The sequence below is a fragment of the Nicotiana tabacum genome, chromosome 15 (assembly GCF_000715075.1).
Source record: "Nicotiana tabacum cultivar K326 chromosome 15, ASM71507v2, whole genome shotgun sequence".
NCBI lineage: Eukaryota > Viridiplantae > Streptophyta > Magnoliopsida > Solanales > Solanaceae > Nicotiana > Nicotiana tabacum.
The window spans coordinates 47,717,307-47,733,603 of NC_134094.1; the positions used below are offsets into that span (position 1 = coordinate 47,717,307).

The 16,297-nt window shown below is 39.1% G+C and overlaps 1 protein-coding gene across 1 annotated transcript; it reads left to right on the forward strand.

Moving 5' to 3' along the window:
- Positions 1-2,872: 2,872 nt before the first annotated feature.
- LOC142169613 (uncharacterized) lies at positions 2,873-3,579 on the forward strand. The gene is made up of 3 exons (XM_075231502.1): positions 2,873-2,980; positions 3,076-3,362; positions 3,465-3,579. Exons 1-3 carry the CDS (start codon positions 2,873-2,875, stop codon positions 3,577-3,579), a joined length of 510 nt encoding a protein of 169 aa, XP_075087603.1.
- The last annotated feature ends 12,718 nt before the right edge of the window (positions 3,580-16,297 follow it).

The following is a 16,297-nucleotide window of genomic DNA, read 5'->3' on the forward strand; positions in this document are numbered from 1 at the left end:
ATGAGATACCGCCAGAGTTCAGAGGCTTCTCCAGATTTTGTCATAGGTATACTGACTATCCAATCTCATGATGTGTATGCACTTGTAGATCTTGGTTCCTTTTTGTCATATGTCACTCCTTCTGTTGCTATGGAATTCAAAATAGAACCAGAACAACTTGTGAGCCATTCTCTGTATCTAATCCAGTTGGTCAGTCTATTGTGGCCACGTGGGTCTATAGGGATTGTATTGTCACAATGCATGGTCAGGACACCACAACCGATCTTATTGAATTTGGGATGGTGGATTTTGATGTGATAATTGGGATGGACTGGCTTTACTCATGCTTTACCTGCCAAACTAGAACCGTTGGGTTTGAGTTTCTAGACGAGCCATTTATTGAGTGGAAGGGGAATTATATTGTGCCAAAGGGTAGGTTTATTTCTTACCTTAAGGCCACAAATATGATCAGCAAGGGATGTATCTATTATTTGGTCCGAGTCACGGATACTAACGCTGAGGCACAGACACTTCAGTCCGTGTAGGTTGTGAATGAATTTCCGGAGGTCTTTCCTTGTGAGGTTCCTGGGATCCCACCAGACAGGGAGATTAAATTTGGGATCGATGTTATGCCGATCTTCCACCCTATTGAATGGCTCCGATAGAATTGAAAGAGCTGAAAGAGTAGTTGAAATACTTTCTAGAAAAGGGTTTCATCCAACCGAGTGTGTCGCCTTGGGGCACACTAGTTCTCTTTGTAAGGAAAAGTATGGGTCATTGAGTATGTGTATCGAATATCGGCAGCTCAACAAGGTCACAATCAAGAGTAAGTACTTGTTCGATCAGTTTTAATGTGCTAAGTAGTTCTCCAAGATCGATTTAAGATCAGGGTATCACCAATTGATGATCATGGAGTAGGATATTCTGAAGATAGCTTTCAGGACTCGGTATGTTCACTTTACATTTCTGGTGATGTCTTTTGGATTAACAAATGCTCCTGCAACATTCATGGATCTTATAAATTGAGTCTTCAAGTCTTTCCTCGACTCTTTCATGATAGTGTTCATTGATGACATCCTGGTATATTCACGAAGTCGAGAGGACCACGCGGATCATCTCACGACAGTTTTGCACACTATATATCATCACAAGTTGTATGAAATATTTTTGAAATGTGAGTTTTGGCTCGAGTCCATCACTTTCTTGGGTCATGTTGTCTCCTGTGAGGGAATCAAGGTTGACCCTCAGAAGATTGCAGCTGTGAAGAATTGGCCTATACCTACAACTCCGACAGAGATTTGCAGTTTCTTGGGCTTAGCTTGGTGTTACAAGAGGTTCGTGGAGGGGTTCTCTTCTCTTGTCTCTCCATTGACCAATCTGATGCATAATGCAACTAAGTTTCAATGGTCAGATGCTTGTGAAAAGAGCTTTCAAGAGTTGAAGTCAAGGTTAACCACAACACCGGTGTTGACCTTACCGGAGGGGTACATATGGGTTCGCTATGTATTGTGATGCCTCGAAGGTTCAACTTGGGTGTGTATTAATGAAACATGGCAAAATGATCGCTTATGCTTCTAGGAAACTTAGGAACCATGAGAAGAAGTATCCTACACATGACTTAGAACTTGCGACTATGGTGTTTGTATTGAAGATTTAGCATCATTATTTGTATGGGGTCCATGTGGACATATTCACGGACCATAAGAGTCTACAATACATCTTCAAGAAGAAGGAGTTGAATCTAAGGTAAATGAGGTGGCTTGAGTTACTCAAGATCTACTGTATCAACATTCTCTATCATCCGGGAAAAGCTAATGTTGTGGCGAATGCTCTTAACTGGAAATCTACGGGTAGTTTGGCTCACTTAGAGGCACACCAAAGACCGATGGCCATAGAGGTTCACAGGTTTGCTAGTTTGGGAGTCCAGCTCATGGATCTTGTGAAAGTGGGGTGATGGTGCAAAATAGGGTTGAGTCATCACTTGTAGTGGAATTCAAGGAGAAACAATACAATGATCCGTTGTTGGTGCAATTAAAAAAGGGGATTCATAAACACAAAACCATGGCATTTTCTCTTAGCACGAATGATGGTATGCTAAGGTACCAAGGGCGATTGTGTGTTCCAAATATAGATGGTCTGCAGGTGAGAATCATGACCGAGGATTACAGTTCCAAGTATTTCGTGCACACAGGATCTATGAAGATGTACCATGATCTCAAGGAAGTCTACAGGTGGAATGACATGAAAAAGGATGTAGCGGACTTTGTGGCTAGATTCCCAAACTGTCAGCAAGTGAAGGCAGAACACCAGAAGCCCGATGATTTGGCACATAATATAGAATTTCCAATGTGGAAGTGGGAGATGATAAACATGAACTTTGTAGTAGGTCTACCTCACACGCCTCGCAAGTTTGGCACGAATTAGGTGATTGTGGATCGACTCATGAAATCATCACACGTTTTTCCTGTTTAGGCCACCAATATAGTAGAACACTATTCTCAGTTGTATATTAAGGAGATAGTTCGGTTGCATGGCACTCCAGTTTCTATCATCTCAAATCGAGGAACGCAGTTTACCCCTAGTTTCTGTCAGAAATTTCAGCAAGGTTTGAGGACTCAAGTGAATGTTAGTACAACTTTCCATCTACAGACCGACGAGCAAGTAGAGCGGACTATACATACACTTGAAGATATATTGCGTGCTTGTTTTCTTGAATTCAAGTAGTTAGGATGATCATTTTCCACTCATAGAATTTGCCTACAACAACAACTATCATACTAGCAGTCAGATGGCGCTGTTTGAAGCTGTATATGGTATAAGATATTGATCTCCCATTGGTTGGTTTGAAGTCAAAGAAGAAGAATTGATAGGGCTAGACCACATGCATCAAGCTATGGAGAAGGTCAAGATTGTTAAGGTGTGGTTAAAAACCGCTCAGAGTCGCCAGAAGTCCTATTCGAATGTGCGTCGCATAGATTTGGAGTTCAAAGAGGATGATTGGGTATTCTTGAAAGTCTTGCCCATGAAGCGCATAATGCGATTTGCGAAGAAAGGGAACTGAGTCCAAGATATATCATCCCTTACAAGATCTTGTAGAGGGTTGGTCAAGTGGCATATAGGCTCGAGTTACCTCCAGAGATGTCCTTAGTGCACTCGGTATTTCATGTATCTATGTTGAAGAAGGTAGTTGGAGATCCGTCTCTCATTGTCCAAGTGGAGGCTATTGAAGTTAATGAAGAATTGACTTATGAGAAGATTTTGGTTGCCATCCTTGATAGACAAGTTTGGAAGTTGAGGAATAAAGAGATTTCCTCCATCAAAGTGATTTTGCGATACCAACAAGTTGAAGAGGCCACCTGGGAGGCTGAGGAAGAAATGAAGAGGTAATACCCTTACTTGTTTGTGTAATCAAATGGTTGTGTTTTAAAGAATGTTAGAAGTTTACTATCTATGAGTTATATTCAAACTTGTACAGTTTATGCTAGGATGCCCCTTTTTGATAATGCAATGCTTATTATGTTATCGTTGGTACTGTTTTCATGCTATGATGCATTGTTGTGTTATGATGCTGTTAGGATTGGTTTCTGGGCTCTTTATTAGGTGGATAGGCCCAAATACATAAGAAACTCTGCCGAAATTTTTGGAAATTTGGGGAATTAACAAAATTTGGAACTCTTGGTGTGTGAATAAAAGGTTGAGTCATATTGGGTGTCTATGGTGGACTCTAATCCTCATTCGAGGAGGAATGATCCTATGCGGGGGAGGATGTAAGGACCTATAAAAGTTCACCATGGATTTATATTTTTATGGACTTTGCAATGCATCGTGGAATTGGTAGAAACATTTGCAGAAACTGGCGATTCTGTGGCTTATTATGCAATCACAAATCAGTTCCAATGACCGCAGAATGAGTGAGGAACAACTCAATTTTGAGGGACATTTTGTGGTCCATTATGTGACCACAAATCTGTTCTGCTGACCGCGAATCCGTTGCGGAGCTGTTCCGCTGACCACGGATCCCTTGCGGATCTGTTCCGCGGATCCGTTACGGATTTGACATCGGGGATTATTTTTGGAAATTTCCTAATCCAACTATATTTTGATATAATGCCTTAGAGAGTTATTTTAAAAGGTATACCCTGATATTTTAGAGAAAGGGGAGCAATTTAGAGAGAGAGGGAGAAGGTCTATCACTTCTACACTTTAAAATTTTGCTAAAATCTTGGGGATTAAAGAATGAAAGCTCACAAGTCTTCTATTAAAGAGGTAAGACCTTATCCTTGGCTCACATGCAATTTTGTACCATCACTTTATGAGTAACATTTTATGATGGGGCTTATTAGATGGTGATCGGAAGCCATAAGCCCTCAATTTCGAATTTAGGTATATGTGGAGAGTAGGAGGTGTGATTATAGAGTTGAGAGTTAGTCCTTGAGCATGCATGTGCCAATGAAGGTGGTATGGAGGACGTTGAACTATTGCTGGTGAAATGTTGTCTTGGGGATTGGTTGTGGGGTGAAGAAATCCCATTATAGGGAGTTGTAATTCAATATGCACACTATGTATTTGATGAAAATCCTATATGACCTAAACATAATGGTTCAATTTGATTATGTTTCTAAAGATTGAAGTTGCTAAGAACAATGGAACGTTATAGTAATCCTAAGGAATGTTAACTAAGGTATGTTGGCTTAACCCCCTCTATCGAATTGGGTTCCATGCTCTCTGTATAAATTCCAAGTATGGTTTGTCCAAGTTCCTATTCTTATTGTATCAAATTGCTACAAATGATTGATGTATCAAATGTTTACCTACCCAAGTCATGTTTTAATAGCTTTCATTATACCATGTGTTGACGGCCAATTCTGACCCTCCCCTTTTAAATTAATTTATTTATACTTAATAATTTACAATAAATATCTTTTAAGTATTTTCTAATAAGGCATATCTATTTTTTACAAATTAACTAGGCATTAGTTTTAAAATTAATCACATAGTATTGATATCTGTAATTACAAATATATTTACTATTTTAGGATTATTAAAATAATTTCTATACATAGGTTCTATAATTAATTTAATAAATTATTCTTTAATTTCTGGCTAATTAGATTACTATGTGAAGATTCGAAATTAGTACAATTTAGAAAACAAAGTATTTTTACAAATAATTAATTACAATAATTAGTAGTATTTAACAATTATAATTTTACTATATTTTATTGAAAATAATTAAGTTTATTTAAATTAATTTCAAAAGGGTAAAAGGCTAAAGGGCTATAACTGCAATTCCTTAATCAAACATAGGGTGATTATTCTTTAAAGAAATTTCAGCACAAAGCCAAATCTAACCCAGACCCAATTCATTTCTCTCCACCTTGGCGATCCAAGTGATCCCATCTGTACCAATGAGATCACGCCACGTCACCCGTCTCCCACCCTCACAAAGAAAACACAAATGAATCTGGACCATTGGTCTATCCTATCAACGGCCCGCATTTAATTTTTTTTATTTTTTCTTTAGTCTTATAAGACTCAATCTAAGCAGTCCAAACCCAGAGATCCGACGAACCTCATATTCTCTCATTTAAAATATTTTAGTCGTAAAATATTAGGACCGTTGATCTGAAAGATCAACGGCCCAAATCAATTCCCTCATTCTTAACCTAGAGACCGGTTGGTCTCACTCAGAAACCTTAATCATTTCTCTCACTCATACGGTCGCCCTCATTTCCTCTTTTGCACTCTTTTCTCTCAAATCGCCCATGAACATCAATCAACAAAACCTTGCACAAATCCGTGCAAGGTCGTGAAAGCTCTCATCAAATCATCCTTTCTTTCTAACCTAGCCAGAATCCCGCTGTTATTTCCCCTTTTATTCACTAAATCTAAGTCATCAAAGACTAACCCCTTAAGCTTGAAACACCATTCTATCTTTTCTTTCAAACCAAACTTAGAGAATCATCCATTTTGTTTCTAGGCTTTGAAGAAAGTTTTTTTTTTCCATTCTCGTTGATGGAGATTCAAAACCCCAAATCTAAAAACCCTAGACCAAATCGTGCAAGGGTCAAATCTCTGAGACCCTTCTTTGTTTTGTTAAATCTATGGCATGTATGAGCATATCTCAGATTTTAATCATGGTTATTCGAGGTGCAGAGGTCAAATGCAGTGACCTATGGACATTGAAGCTTTATCCGAAAGTCCTTGCCTTCAACGAAATTCTCTCATCTCAGGTAAACTTGTCACTATTTTCCCCCCCTGTGTTCTCCGATTTGACCTCTGCTTTGCTATTATCACTCGACCATCGTCATCTTCCACTAGCTGATTTGAATCTTTTGAAACCCTAGAGGCTTCAACAACCACTATAAATAGGAACCTTCAATGCTCTTACCTAACATGGCCAACCAACTAATACTGAAGAGAAACACACACACACAAATGCTATCAATCATCTAAGAAATTTAGAGTTCAATGCCTTAGGTTCTCTTACTGTTTCTTTTCTTTTTGTTTACTGAGTATTGTCGCTAGTTCAAACTTGAGGTTTTCGTGGACTTAAGCAACTGAGAAAGAGCTCTCGTTTGGTCTGCTGCTCTCAAAAAGATCAGCACATCTATCATTCTTCTCTTTTGTTCATCTCTTTTGAATGCTGCTAATATATTAGTTATATTCTGAGTATTACAGTTGTTTTATGATGTGCAGTATGTTAATGCTTGTGTTTTGTTGGTCAAATGGCTACTTGTGATTACTTGTCCTACTTTAAGTTTTTAGTCGATGATTGATTAAACCATTAATTGATTCCTGCGGATCTTTGTTCTTGAGTTTCCAACAGTCTACATGTTTGACTTATTATGTGTTCATGTTCATATGAGCTTCATAGCTTTCAAAGATTTGTAGTGACCTTTATCCTTATTTGTTGCATCTTTGTAGTTTGTGAGTCTTGAAGTTGAGATTATTATTTGATAATCATGACTAAGATGAATCTGAAGGTGTTTAAGTTTATATCCGCTGTCTCTTAACCTTAAGCATAAACTCTAAGTGTTTATACGTTTTCTTCTCTACTTGTGTTTGTTAAACTATTTTTGAGTTGCCACTATGGTCTTTTATTTTGTCTAGTAGTTGTTGCTTCTATTGACCTACTCTTGCTTGAATTAAACTTTCTTCTCTATTCCCAGTAGTCCTATTATACACATATGTTAAGAGTAAGTTATTTTTCCTCATAATACAATCATGATCCTGTTTCCTTTTCTTTGTTATAAGGACTGGTAACTTGTTAGGCTGAACTTGATTGTTTTCTTGATTAGTTAACACCTTTAGCTGCATGCTCAATCTAAAACTTACTTGGTATCATACCTTCTATCTCTAATCCTCTAGGGTTATCATTGACCTTTGAAAACTGACATGCATGTATCTTGTAAGACTGTCTTCCCTAAAAAGGGACCTAGTTGCTCTACTATAACCAAGTGATAAATTGTGAAAACAGAAGCGTGATCATTTTTCATATTCATGTACTAACCTAGACTTAAGTTTGAGTTAAACATGTTGTAATGTAATATTTTTCCTTTATCTTTAACTCTTTATCCTCATAACATGATTAATCTAAGTCTATAATGTGTAAAGTTTCCTTGTCTACATAAAATAATTACTGCATTTGAAGTATTCCTGGAAACAGCCTCTCTGCCCCTCGGGGTAGAGGTAAGGTCTGCGTACATATTACCCTCCCCAGACCCCACTTGTGGGATTACACTGGGTTGTTGTTGTTGTTGTTGTTGAAGTATTCAAGTAGCTAACTAAATACTACATGTTCCTACTTAATTCCTGATTTTATCCCTTGTCCAGAACCACTCCAGTCCTTTCTCTATTGTTAGTTTTAAAACCAAATCTGATCCCTAAAATTTCATAAGGATTTTTGCTGATGCTATCAAAACTTGATGATTTGTTTGAAGCTAATACTATTAGGAGTATGATTCAGTAGAAATCCTTAGGAATTCATGTTGTAGTCCGTAAATTTGTAGACCTTTTGAGAAAGTTGATCATGACCTAGATATCTTTGATAACCTTTGTATTTGTTGAGTTATTGATGTATAGCTTTGCCTTTCTTGGGAATATTGTTCTTCTCTCATGTTCAAACCTTTGTGGTATGCTTATGATACTTCTGCTCCTCACCTATATGTGTTTAAATTCAAATCTTTAGATTTATTTGATATATGTTTGTTTGGTATCCAATGTAGACTATATGTTCCTATGTTAGGAGGGAAAGTATACTTTTATGGTAAGTTATGCTATAGCGTTTAGTTTACATTGAAAGGGCCTCATTAGCATTTAAACCTGTAAGAAAAATATGTTGTTAGTGTTTAAGGGTATTTGGGAGTGGAGTTCGACTCTAGGTTGGGCTGCCCACCCCAACACAAGCATTGCCTTGGGCCTTGAGTCCCCTGAAAACTTTGAAGTGTCGGGGATTCAAGGGGAGCATCGATCTTGAGAGGAATTTTCTTCTTATCCCTTAATTCATTGACGCATTTGGTTCTTTAGGGGTTTAATGTTTAATGACAATGAAAGGTTTTCAATGTAAATTATTTGCTAAAGTAGAACCACCACATCAATATAATTTCCCCACCGTATTGTTTATTTTCTTATTCCAATTGTTTGTCAATATACATTTCATATGTGTTTTGAATATGTCGAGAATGTGCAATACACTTCTAATGACCTTTCTTTTTTGGGCATGTATACATTTGGGCATGCTGAGTTCCTAAGGAACTCAGACCCAAACCATCTTCGCTGCATTTTCTGAAGAGTCCAGTCAGTTATAGTCGTGCTTGTCAATTGATGGGCATATCTTGTTGAGGCCCAATCATCAAAGTCCAGTCCTCTCTCCCTCACTTCTTTCTTTACTGCTCATTGTTTCCACAGCCTAGTTTACTGCTTCATTATTTTTGCTTACTGCCTTTGTTGTTTTATCATGTTTTATTATCATGTATTTAAAACTTATATATTAGATTATGTGTTTTACCTTCATACTTTATTAACCTGAAACAAAGGCAGACTTTAACTAATATAGGACTTAAAGAGAATTAGTTATTAATTAATCTTCGCTACGCTAGTTATAACTTGTTCATCTCATACACTCACCTCTCTTAAAGATCTTTTTGAAGTCGAGGCTCTAATAAAAAAGAGCAACCCGTTTTCAAAGGGAATTAGAAAAGAACCACTGGTCATTGCTAACAAGGAATAAAACCAGATTTTCATGAAAAACAGTAATGAAAAATCACCCAAATGAATTTTCAAAGATTCGCCTTCTTCAGAATATGTAAAACTAAGGTACATTAAGAATCACTTTTCTTATATACATCTTTTAAAAATTATAAAAGCATTTGTTCATCAAAGTAATTACTTTCATAACTTAATAGTTACAAGCCTTAAAATATAGACCACTCTTAAAACTTTCTTAACCTTCAATAACTCTTTTATAATCCTACATCCCCCCCCTAAGTCGTACATATATACTCCCTTTAATATATAGTAAGCCATGCCTTAGTAGTAATTAAGCATAGTATAAATAACGTATTCCTTAAAATTAGTCTAAGTCCTATGGAGCTACTTCAGGTAGATTTTAAGAGGTGCCTAACACCCTTTCCCTTAGAAGAATAAGAACTCTTACCCATAATCTCACCAGCTTGCAGACCTATAAGGAATATAACTTAGTAATAAAATAGGAACCCTAGCATACCTTTAAATATTAGGTGGCAACTATCTTTTATCAACAACAGAGAAACCACGAGTTGAATCATGTCTTGACTAGTGCAAATTAGGGTGCAACAACATGGCGACTCCACTGGGGATATCACACTTAGGTTTTGACCTTAGCAAACTTAGACTAATTTGGCCTCTAGATTTATTTATACCTTGCTTTGATTATAGTTGAAATTGAAATTACATGCTTACCTACTTTATCTTCTCTTTATAACTATTTGCCCTTTATGATTATCAAGCTTATTACTGCTATACCTTTGTCTATTGCTGCTTTATATATACTGTCATCACATTTCTTCCAATCGAGTCTTGGCTCTACACTATCACACACAATGGTACGTGGGGGTTGTCTTTTACATCCCTCCGAACCTTCTTTTCAAAACTCTCTAGTTTCAGAGAATGGCTTTGTCAGGTCAACTGACATAACTTCTCACAGATTTAAGTCCAATTAAAAAGTAGGAAATATTCTACTCTAGTAAAATAGGTCATACTGCATAAACCTTAAGTGAGTCGGTCCTTGGTGCCGACACACAATTAGGAAAGCCACCTTGATATCAATAAGTCATGCATCCAACGACATAACTTATGTGGAAAGACGTTAACATGACAAGACACTTAAGAATCCGAAGCAAACACTTACCCAAATAACTTTTTTTTACCCACTTCAGAAAATAGAAATCAACCAAAACATCCCTGAAATTAGCATGGTAATGGAGCACCACATAATTTGAAATAGAGGTGGAAGAATATTCGTCGGGAACATGGAGATGAAGTTCGGACGCACCTGGGAGAATTAACTGCATTGATGAACATCCGAGCAGATAGGGTGCTCATTCGCCAGTTGATAGAATTTTGGGATCCGGCTAAGGTGTTGTTCAAATTTACCGATAGTGAGTTAGTACCGACATTGGAAGAAGTGACAAGTTTCACAGAGCTGCCATTCAACTGAAGAAAGCCAGTATTGCTAGTTACTATGCCCAGTTACCGGTTCTTGGATTCCTTAGGCCTTGCCAACATCAGAAGCCTCAGAAGTATCGAGGACGGATGGGTAAGCCTCCACGTGGGAGAGTCTCAGGCCTACCACTTTCGCAATGGCACTGTTAGGATTATTGGTCTTCCCGCAGCGAAGGGGCCGTATCAACATTAACCTGTTACCAATGGTCCTGGAAACCTTCCGCAGCAATCTTCAAGCTACTTTGGTGCCGATAGTGCTTTGTCTACATGTGCGCGAGGGTATGATTTCTTTAAGGGTTGTAACTTGCTGCTTCAGATCTAGGCTACTGAACATTTCTTCTAGTGAGAGGCCACCATCGACTACTTCGTGGGTGTCAGCAATATGATCCACAGCCATAATGAAATAATGAGACACTGGATCTCCCCACATGGGCAAGAAGAATGGAGGGAAACGCTGACCAACCTGATAGGAGAATGGATCAACTGGAAACTCACTTGGTTAGGTGGAAGGGCAATCTTGAGGACTCCCCAGAAATACTTCATTGAGTTGATCGGACTGGAAGGCATTCAACCATACTCACCCTTGGGGGTCCTCAAACAGTTCGGGATGATCCTAGATGTTCCTCTGTGGACAAGGATAGCGGTATATGAGGATGAGTACAATGGATAGATCTAGTTCCCAGGATAAGAAGGCTGCAAGAAGAGTGGAATGACATGATAACAATGCCTATGGGTCAAAATTCATAGGGTACTCCTTAGTATTATGTCTAGATTAATGAAGAAGAAGAACACGCCTGCCCAAGCAAGGCCCGCCCAAGGAGAGAGGGTATAGCCTGTTAGAGGACGCGGTGGTTGCCTTACAAATTTACTATGAGATCTTGCTGCATTATCTTATGACCACGTTTATGCATCGTCTGGTGGTCCCAGGATCCATTGACCACATGTTTCCACTGGCTAAAGATGATGATCGTGTAGTGGAGTGCATCCAGATAGAGTCAAGACTAGAGCCTGGAGAAGATCCAGGTGAGGAGTCTGAATTCAACGATGATGAGAAGGAGTTTGAGAAAGATCCGGAAGAGGAGCTAGAAGAAGAGAAGGTCATGGGAAATGATTTAGGGGATGATTATAAGAGTTGGTTGATTTCTCCTTTGTACCCTTATCCCTAGTTTTCTCTTTTACTTTCTAAAAGGGTGAGTTGTCCAAGCCTATGAAGTTCTATGAAACAATGATGTAATCCTTGTTCCCACTTGTATCAGTTCAAATTATCAATGAAAATAAATTGCTTCGGATCTAAATGTGTAAAGTCTAAATGTCTGTCAAATATCTGCGAATTCGGCCTACATCCGGCAATGAGAGGTCCCCGCAAATTCTAGGAATGCGCTAGTTGTAATGCACGAATTATTTGCTCTATGTGATTTCTTGTTCGCATAAATGAAGAAATTGACTCTGGTTCATTTTCTTTTCTTTCCTCTTATTTTTCTTTTGCTTTATTATAACCCCCAAAAGAAAAGAAAGTTGATTTGTGTCGACAAAAACTGGCGGAACCACCATTCAATCTACGGTCAAAGTGAAAGATGAGAGCCACATAAGACCCAACTAAACATGCTCTGGTCATAGCTGACAGCTCGGGGCGATCAAGGCAAAAAGACAATACTAGGAATGATGAACATGTGGCCAGGATGGCCTAGGAAATCGAATCCTTAAGGGAGGAGGTACAACATATCAGAGAACTGGCGCACCTGGCCGTGACAACACTTTCTCAACCACCTAGATCCCCTTGTTTGGATTCACTTCCAGATCACTTTCCTTCCACATCACGCCAAAACAACAACACCCCAACTTCAACTCCCACCACTCAAGTCATACATCCAGTAACCCCAGCTAACCCACCAAATACCCCTATTCACACTCCCTATGTACCACAATATGCTCAGGAGTCACAGAACCCGCCTATTACTACTAATGCAACTACTCCTTCTAGTGACAGAGTCACTTTCACCACTAAACAGCACATACCTGTGGCACATGCCGCCACCCATGAGCGGTACGTTCTCCCTGTATATGTCATTTCTGAACCTACCTTTACAGCACCTGTCACGGTCAGGGTGCCTTATGATATTGACCAATACGCCGAGATGGAGAGAGAAGCCAAGCGTAAGGAAGAAGAGTCACTATCTGAGCAGTTGCAAATGTTGAGAAGGCAAATGAAGAGTCTCCAAGTTGCCCGGGGAAGTGAAAGTTTGAAATACGAGGATCTGTATATTCATCCAGATGTGGATATGCCAATAGGATACAAACCCCCAAATTTCAATATCTTCAATAGGACGGGGGACCCTCACGCACATTTGAGGGCATATTGTGACAAGTTAGTCGGAGTGGGGAAGAACAAGAATCTAAGGATGAAGTTATTTATAAGAAGTTTGATGGGAGAAGCACTTACCTGGTATACTCAATAGAATCCCTAAAATTGGAGAACTTGGGAAGATATGGCAGAGGACTTCATGAATCGGTTTTGATTCAATATAGAGATCAATCCTGATCGGTTTGTACTAGTGAACCTGCAGAAAAAACCATCTGAGTCATTCCAAGAATATGCACGATGGTGGAGGTCAGAGGCTGACAGGGCGCAACCTCTGTTGGATGATAGTGAACTAACCAAGTATTTCATCAGTGCCCAGGAGAGAATATACTTTGAAAACGATGATGGTAATGATGGGACAAAAGATCTCTTAGCTGGTAAAGATGGGAGATTTTTTAGAAGAGGGCATAAAATCTGGTATAGTACAATCCATGGCAGCACTGCAAGCGGCCAGCAATGCCATCCAGTCAGCGTCAATCGGTAGCGGAAAGAAGAAGAAAGAGGAGGTCTTAGTAGTCGTCCCTTACTGCCAACCCAATCCACATCACGGGAGCATCTCTTATTCCCCAAACAACCACTCACCACCACCCACTTACACTCTAGTTTATAATACCCAGCCATATTATGACCCTCAACCACAATACAACCCTCCTCGATCCAGCAACAACCAAAAACCACAACGACCATATGCTTCCGTCCAAACCACTACTCATCAGAACCAACCTACTTATGCACCACGCCCTCGTCCCAACTTTAAAGGGAGGAGTCCTAGAACTTATACCCTGATTGCTGAGCCTCTGGTCCAATTGTTCAAAAGATTGAGAAGAGCAAGATTGATAAACCCAATCGAGAGAAGGGTTCCTGAACACCTCTCCAAATATTTTGATACCACTAAAAGATGCGTGTACCATTCTAATGTACCTGGGCACGATACTGAAGATTGTTTCAAGTTCAAAAATGAAATTGAAACCCTGATGAAGAGCTGATCCATTCAATGCACTGCGACACCACCCAATGTGAATCACAACCCACTGCCAAAACATCAAAACCAGGGAGCTAACATGATCACATTAGACGAAGAGTATGACTAGAAGGGAACAATTATCACTGTAGGAAATGCATAAGCCGCAATGATCCATCCTCAAAAGGCTCCGGTCATTACAGTACAACTAAGGCAGACGGTTCAGACTTTTCTGCAACAACCTGCCGATGCTACTCGAGACGAAGAAGACCGGGAGTACAAAATTGTCCCATGGACATACAAGCAAAAGGGAAAGGCCAAAATGACAGACTCTACCGCAGCCAATGGTATGACTTGGGTTTATGTTTGTATTTTAATTTGGATGTTCCTAGATGGTTTTGGCCATAATTGTTTAACGTTGGAAATTTGAAGAATTGGAGAGTTCACAAGTTTGACCGAGAATTGACTTTGATGGTATCGGGTTTGGATTATTATTCCAAAACATGGAATAGGTTGATTGGTCTACTAGAACTAGTGTGAAATGTTTGTAACTGGAATGTCTAAGTGTGGTTCGGACGCGTTCGACGAAGTTGCAATGTTTGAAAGTTAAGAGAATGATCTTGACCTTCGATTCATTGTTTTAATGTTAATTGTTGTGTTTTGAGCCTTTGGATAAGTTTGGATAATGTATTTGAACTTGTTGGTATGATTGGATGGGGTCCCATGGGGCTCGGGTGTGATTCGGGGTGGCTTCGAACTATCTTGGTTGAGTTTGCATAGCTAATCTTCTGGTTTTTCTGGTGTGCTTCGCGTACATAGTCATTGGGTCGCATCCGCATAGGAGTAATTCTTGGCCATTGGATTACTATTTTTCGCGTTTGGCAAAAGGTAGTCGTGTTCGCATAGAGTTGGGGCCAGAAGCTCCGTGTTCGCGTGATGGCATCACGTTTACGGAGTTTTAGTGTCAGGAGGGGTTTTGGCCTTCGCATTTGCATATGCATCGTTACGTTTGCGTACACTAGACTTCGAGAAATGGAGATTCTGAAGAGTAATTTCACTACTACTTAGATGTAAGTGATTTTCACTTGGATTTGATTTTATGTATTGATTACCCATGGATTTTTACACCTTTTCTTTTAAGTCCACCCATGGATTTCTACACCTAAAACTTGGAATTTTGAAAGAAAATTTGGGATTTTTATCTACACTTTAAAAGAGTGTATTTTTGGGATTTGAGTATCGATTTGGACTCGGTTCGGGAAACTAGTTACATGTTTTGGACTCTGCAGGTTTTGGGCCATCGGATTTTGGTATTGGTTTTGGATTTTGGGCACGTGAGCTCGGGTTTACTATTGTTGACTTTTGGGAATTTCTTCAGAAATCTAAGCTTTATGGAATTGGATCGCTTCCTATGGCATTATGGACGCCCTTGGATGATGTTTGACTTGTATTTTGCGCGATTAAAGTGATAGACCGAGGTTTTGATGCAGTTCAAAGTTGAAGACTAGCTTGTATAAGGCAAGCATCTTGCCTAGGCTTGGTTTGACGGTATTTTCCCTGTTGGCTATGATATTTGGTTATATGTTAGGGTGGCATATATGCGAGGTAATGAGCGAATATGCATGCACTGTGGTTATTCATGATCCGAGTAGATCTTAAGCTATTAAATGCCTTGTTTTGCTATCGTGCTTCTTTAATATCGTGTTTTCTCAATTTGTATGACTATATGAGCTATCATTCATGGTAGAAATCATGTCTAGGCCATTTGCTTATTTGTTTAGGCATTATAGGGCTAGTTTTCATATGTTGAGCTATTTCACTTAGTCGTAGTCATATTTTTCAGTCATGATATTATATCCGCATGTTTTATCTCTATCTCTGTGGCAAGTTCAAATATTCTGTGTAGTATATTCAATGATGTTTCCGTGAGATGTAATGACCCGATCGGTCTTTTTGTGTATTTGAGCCCCATTTCCTCTTTTGAAGCTTCCCGTATGTATATTTGTAGCTTTATGACTTGTGCGGAGGGTTAGTTTCGTTTCTGAGAGGTTTTGGGTTGATTTGGACCCTTTGGTTCATGGTTTAGAAGCTTAAGTTGGAAATATTAACCGAGGTTTGACATTTGTGAACGATTAGGGAATGGTTTTTTGATGTCTGCGATAAGTTCGTATCGTGGTTTTGGACTTGGGCGTATGCCAGGAATTGAATTTTGAGGTCCTGGGTTGATTTGACTTGCTTTGCCGAATGTTGGCAATTTGAGGTTTAGAAATTTTCTTAAGTTTTACCGTAGGTTA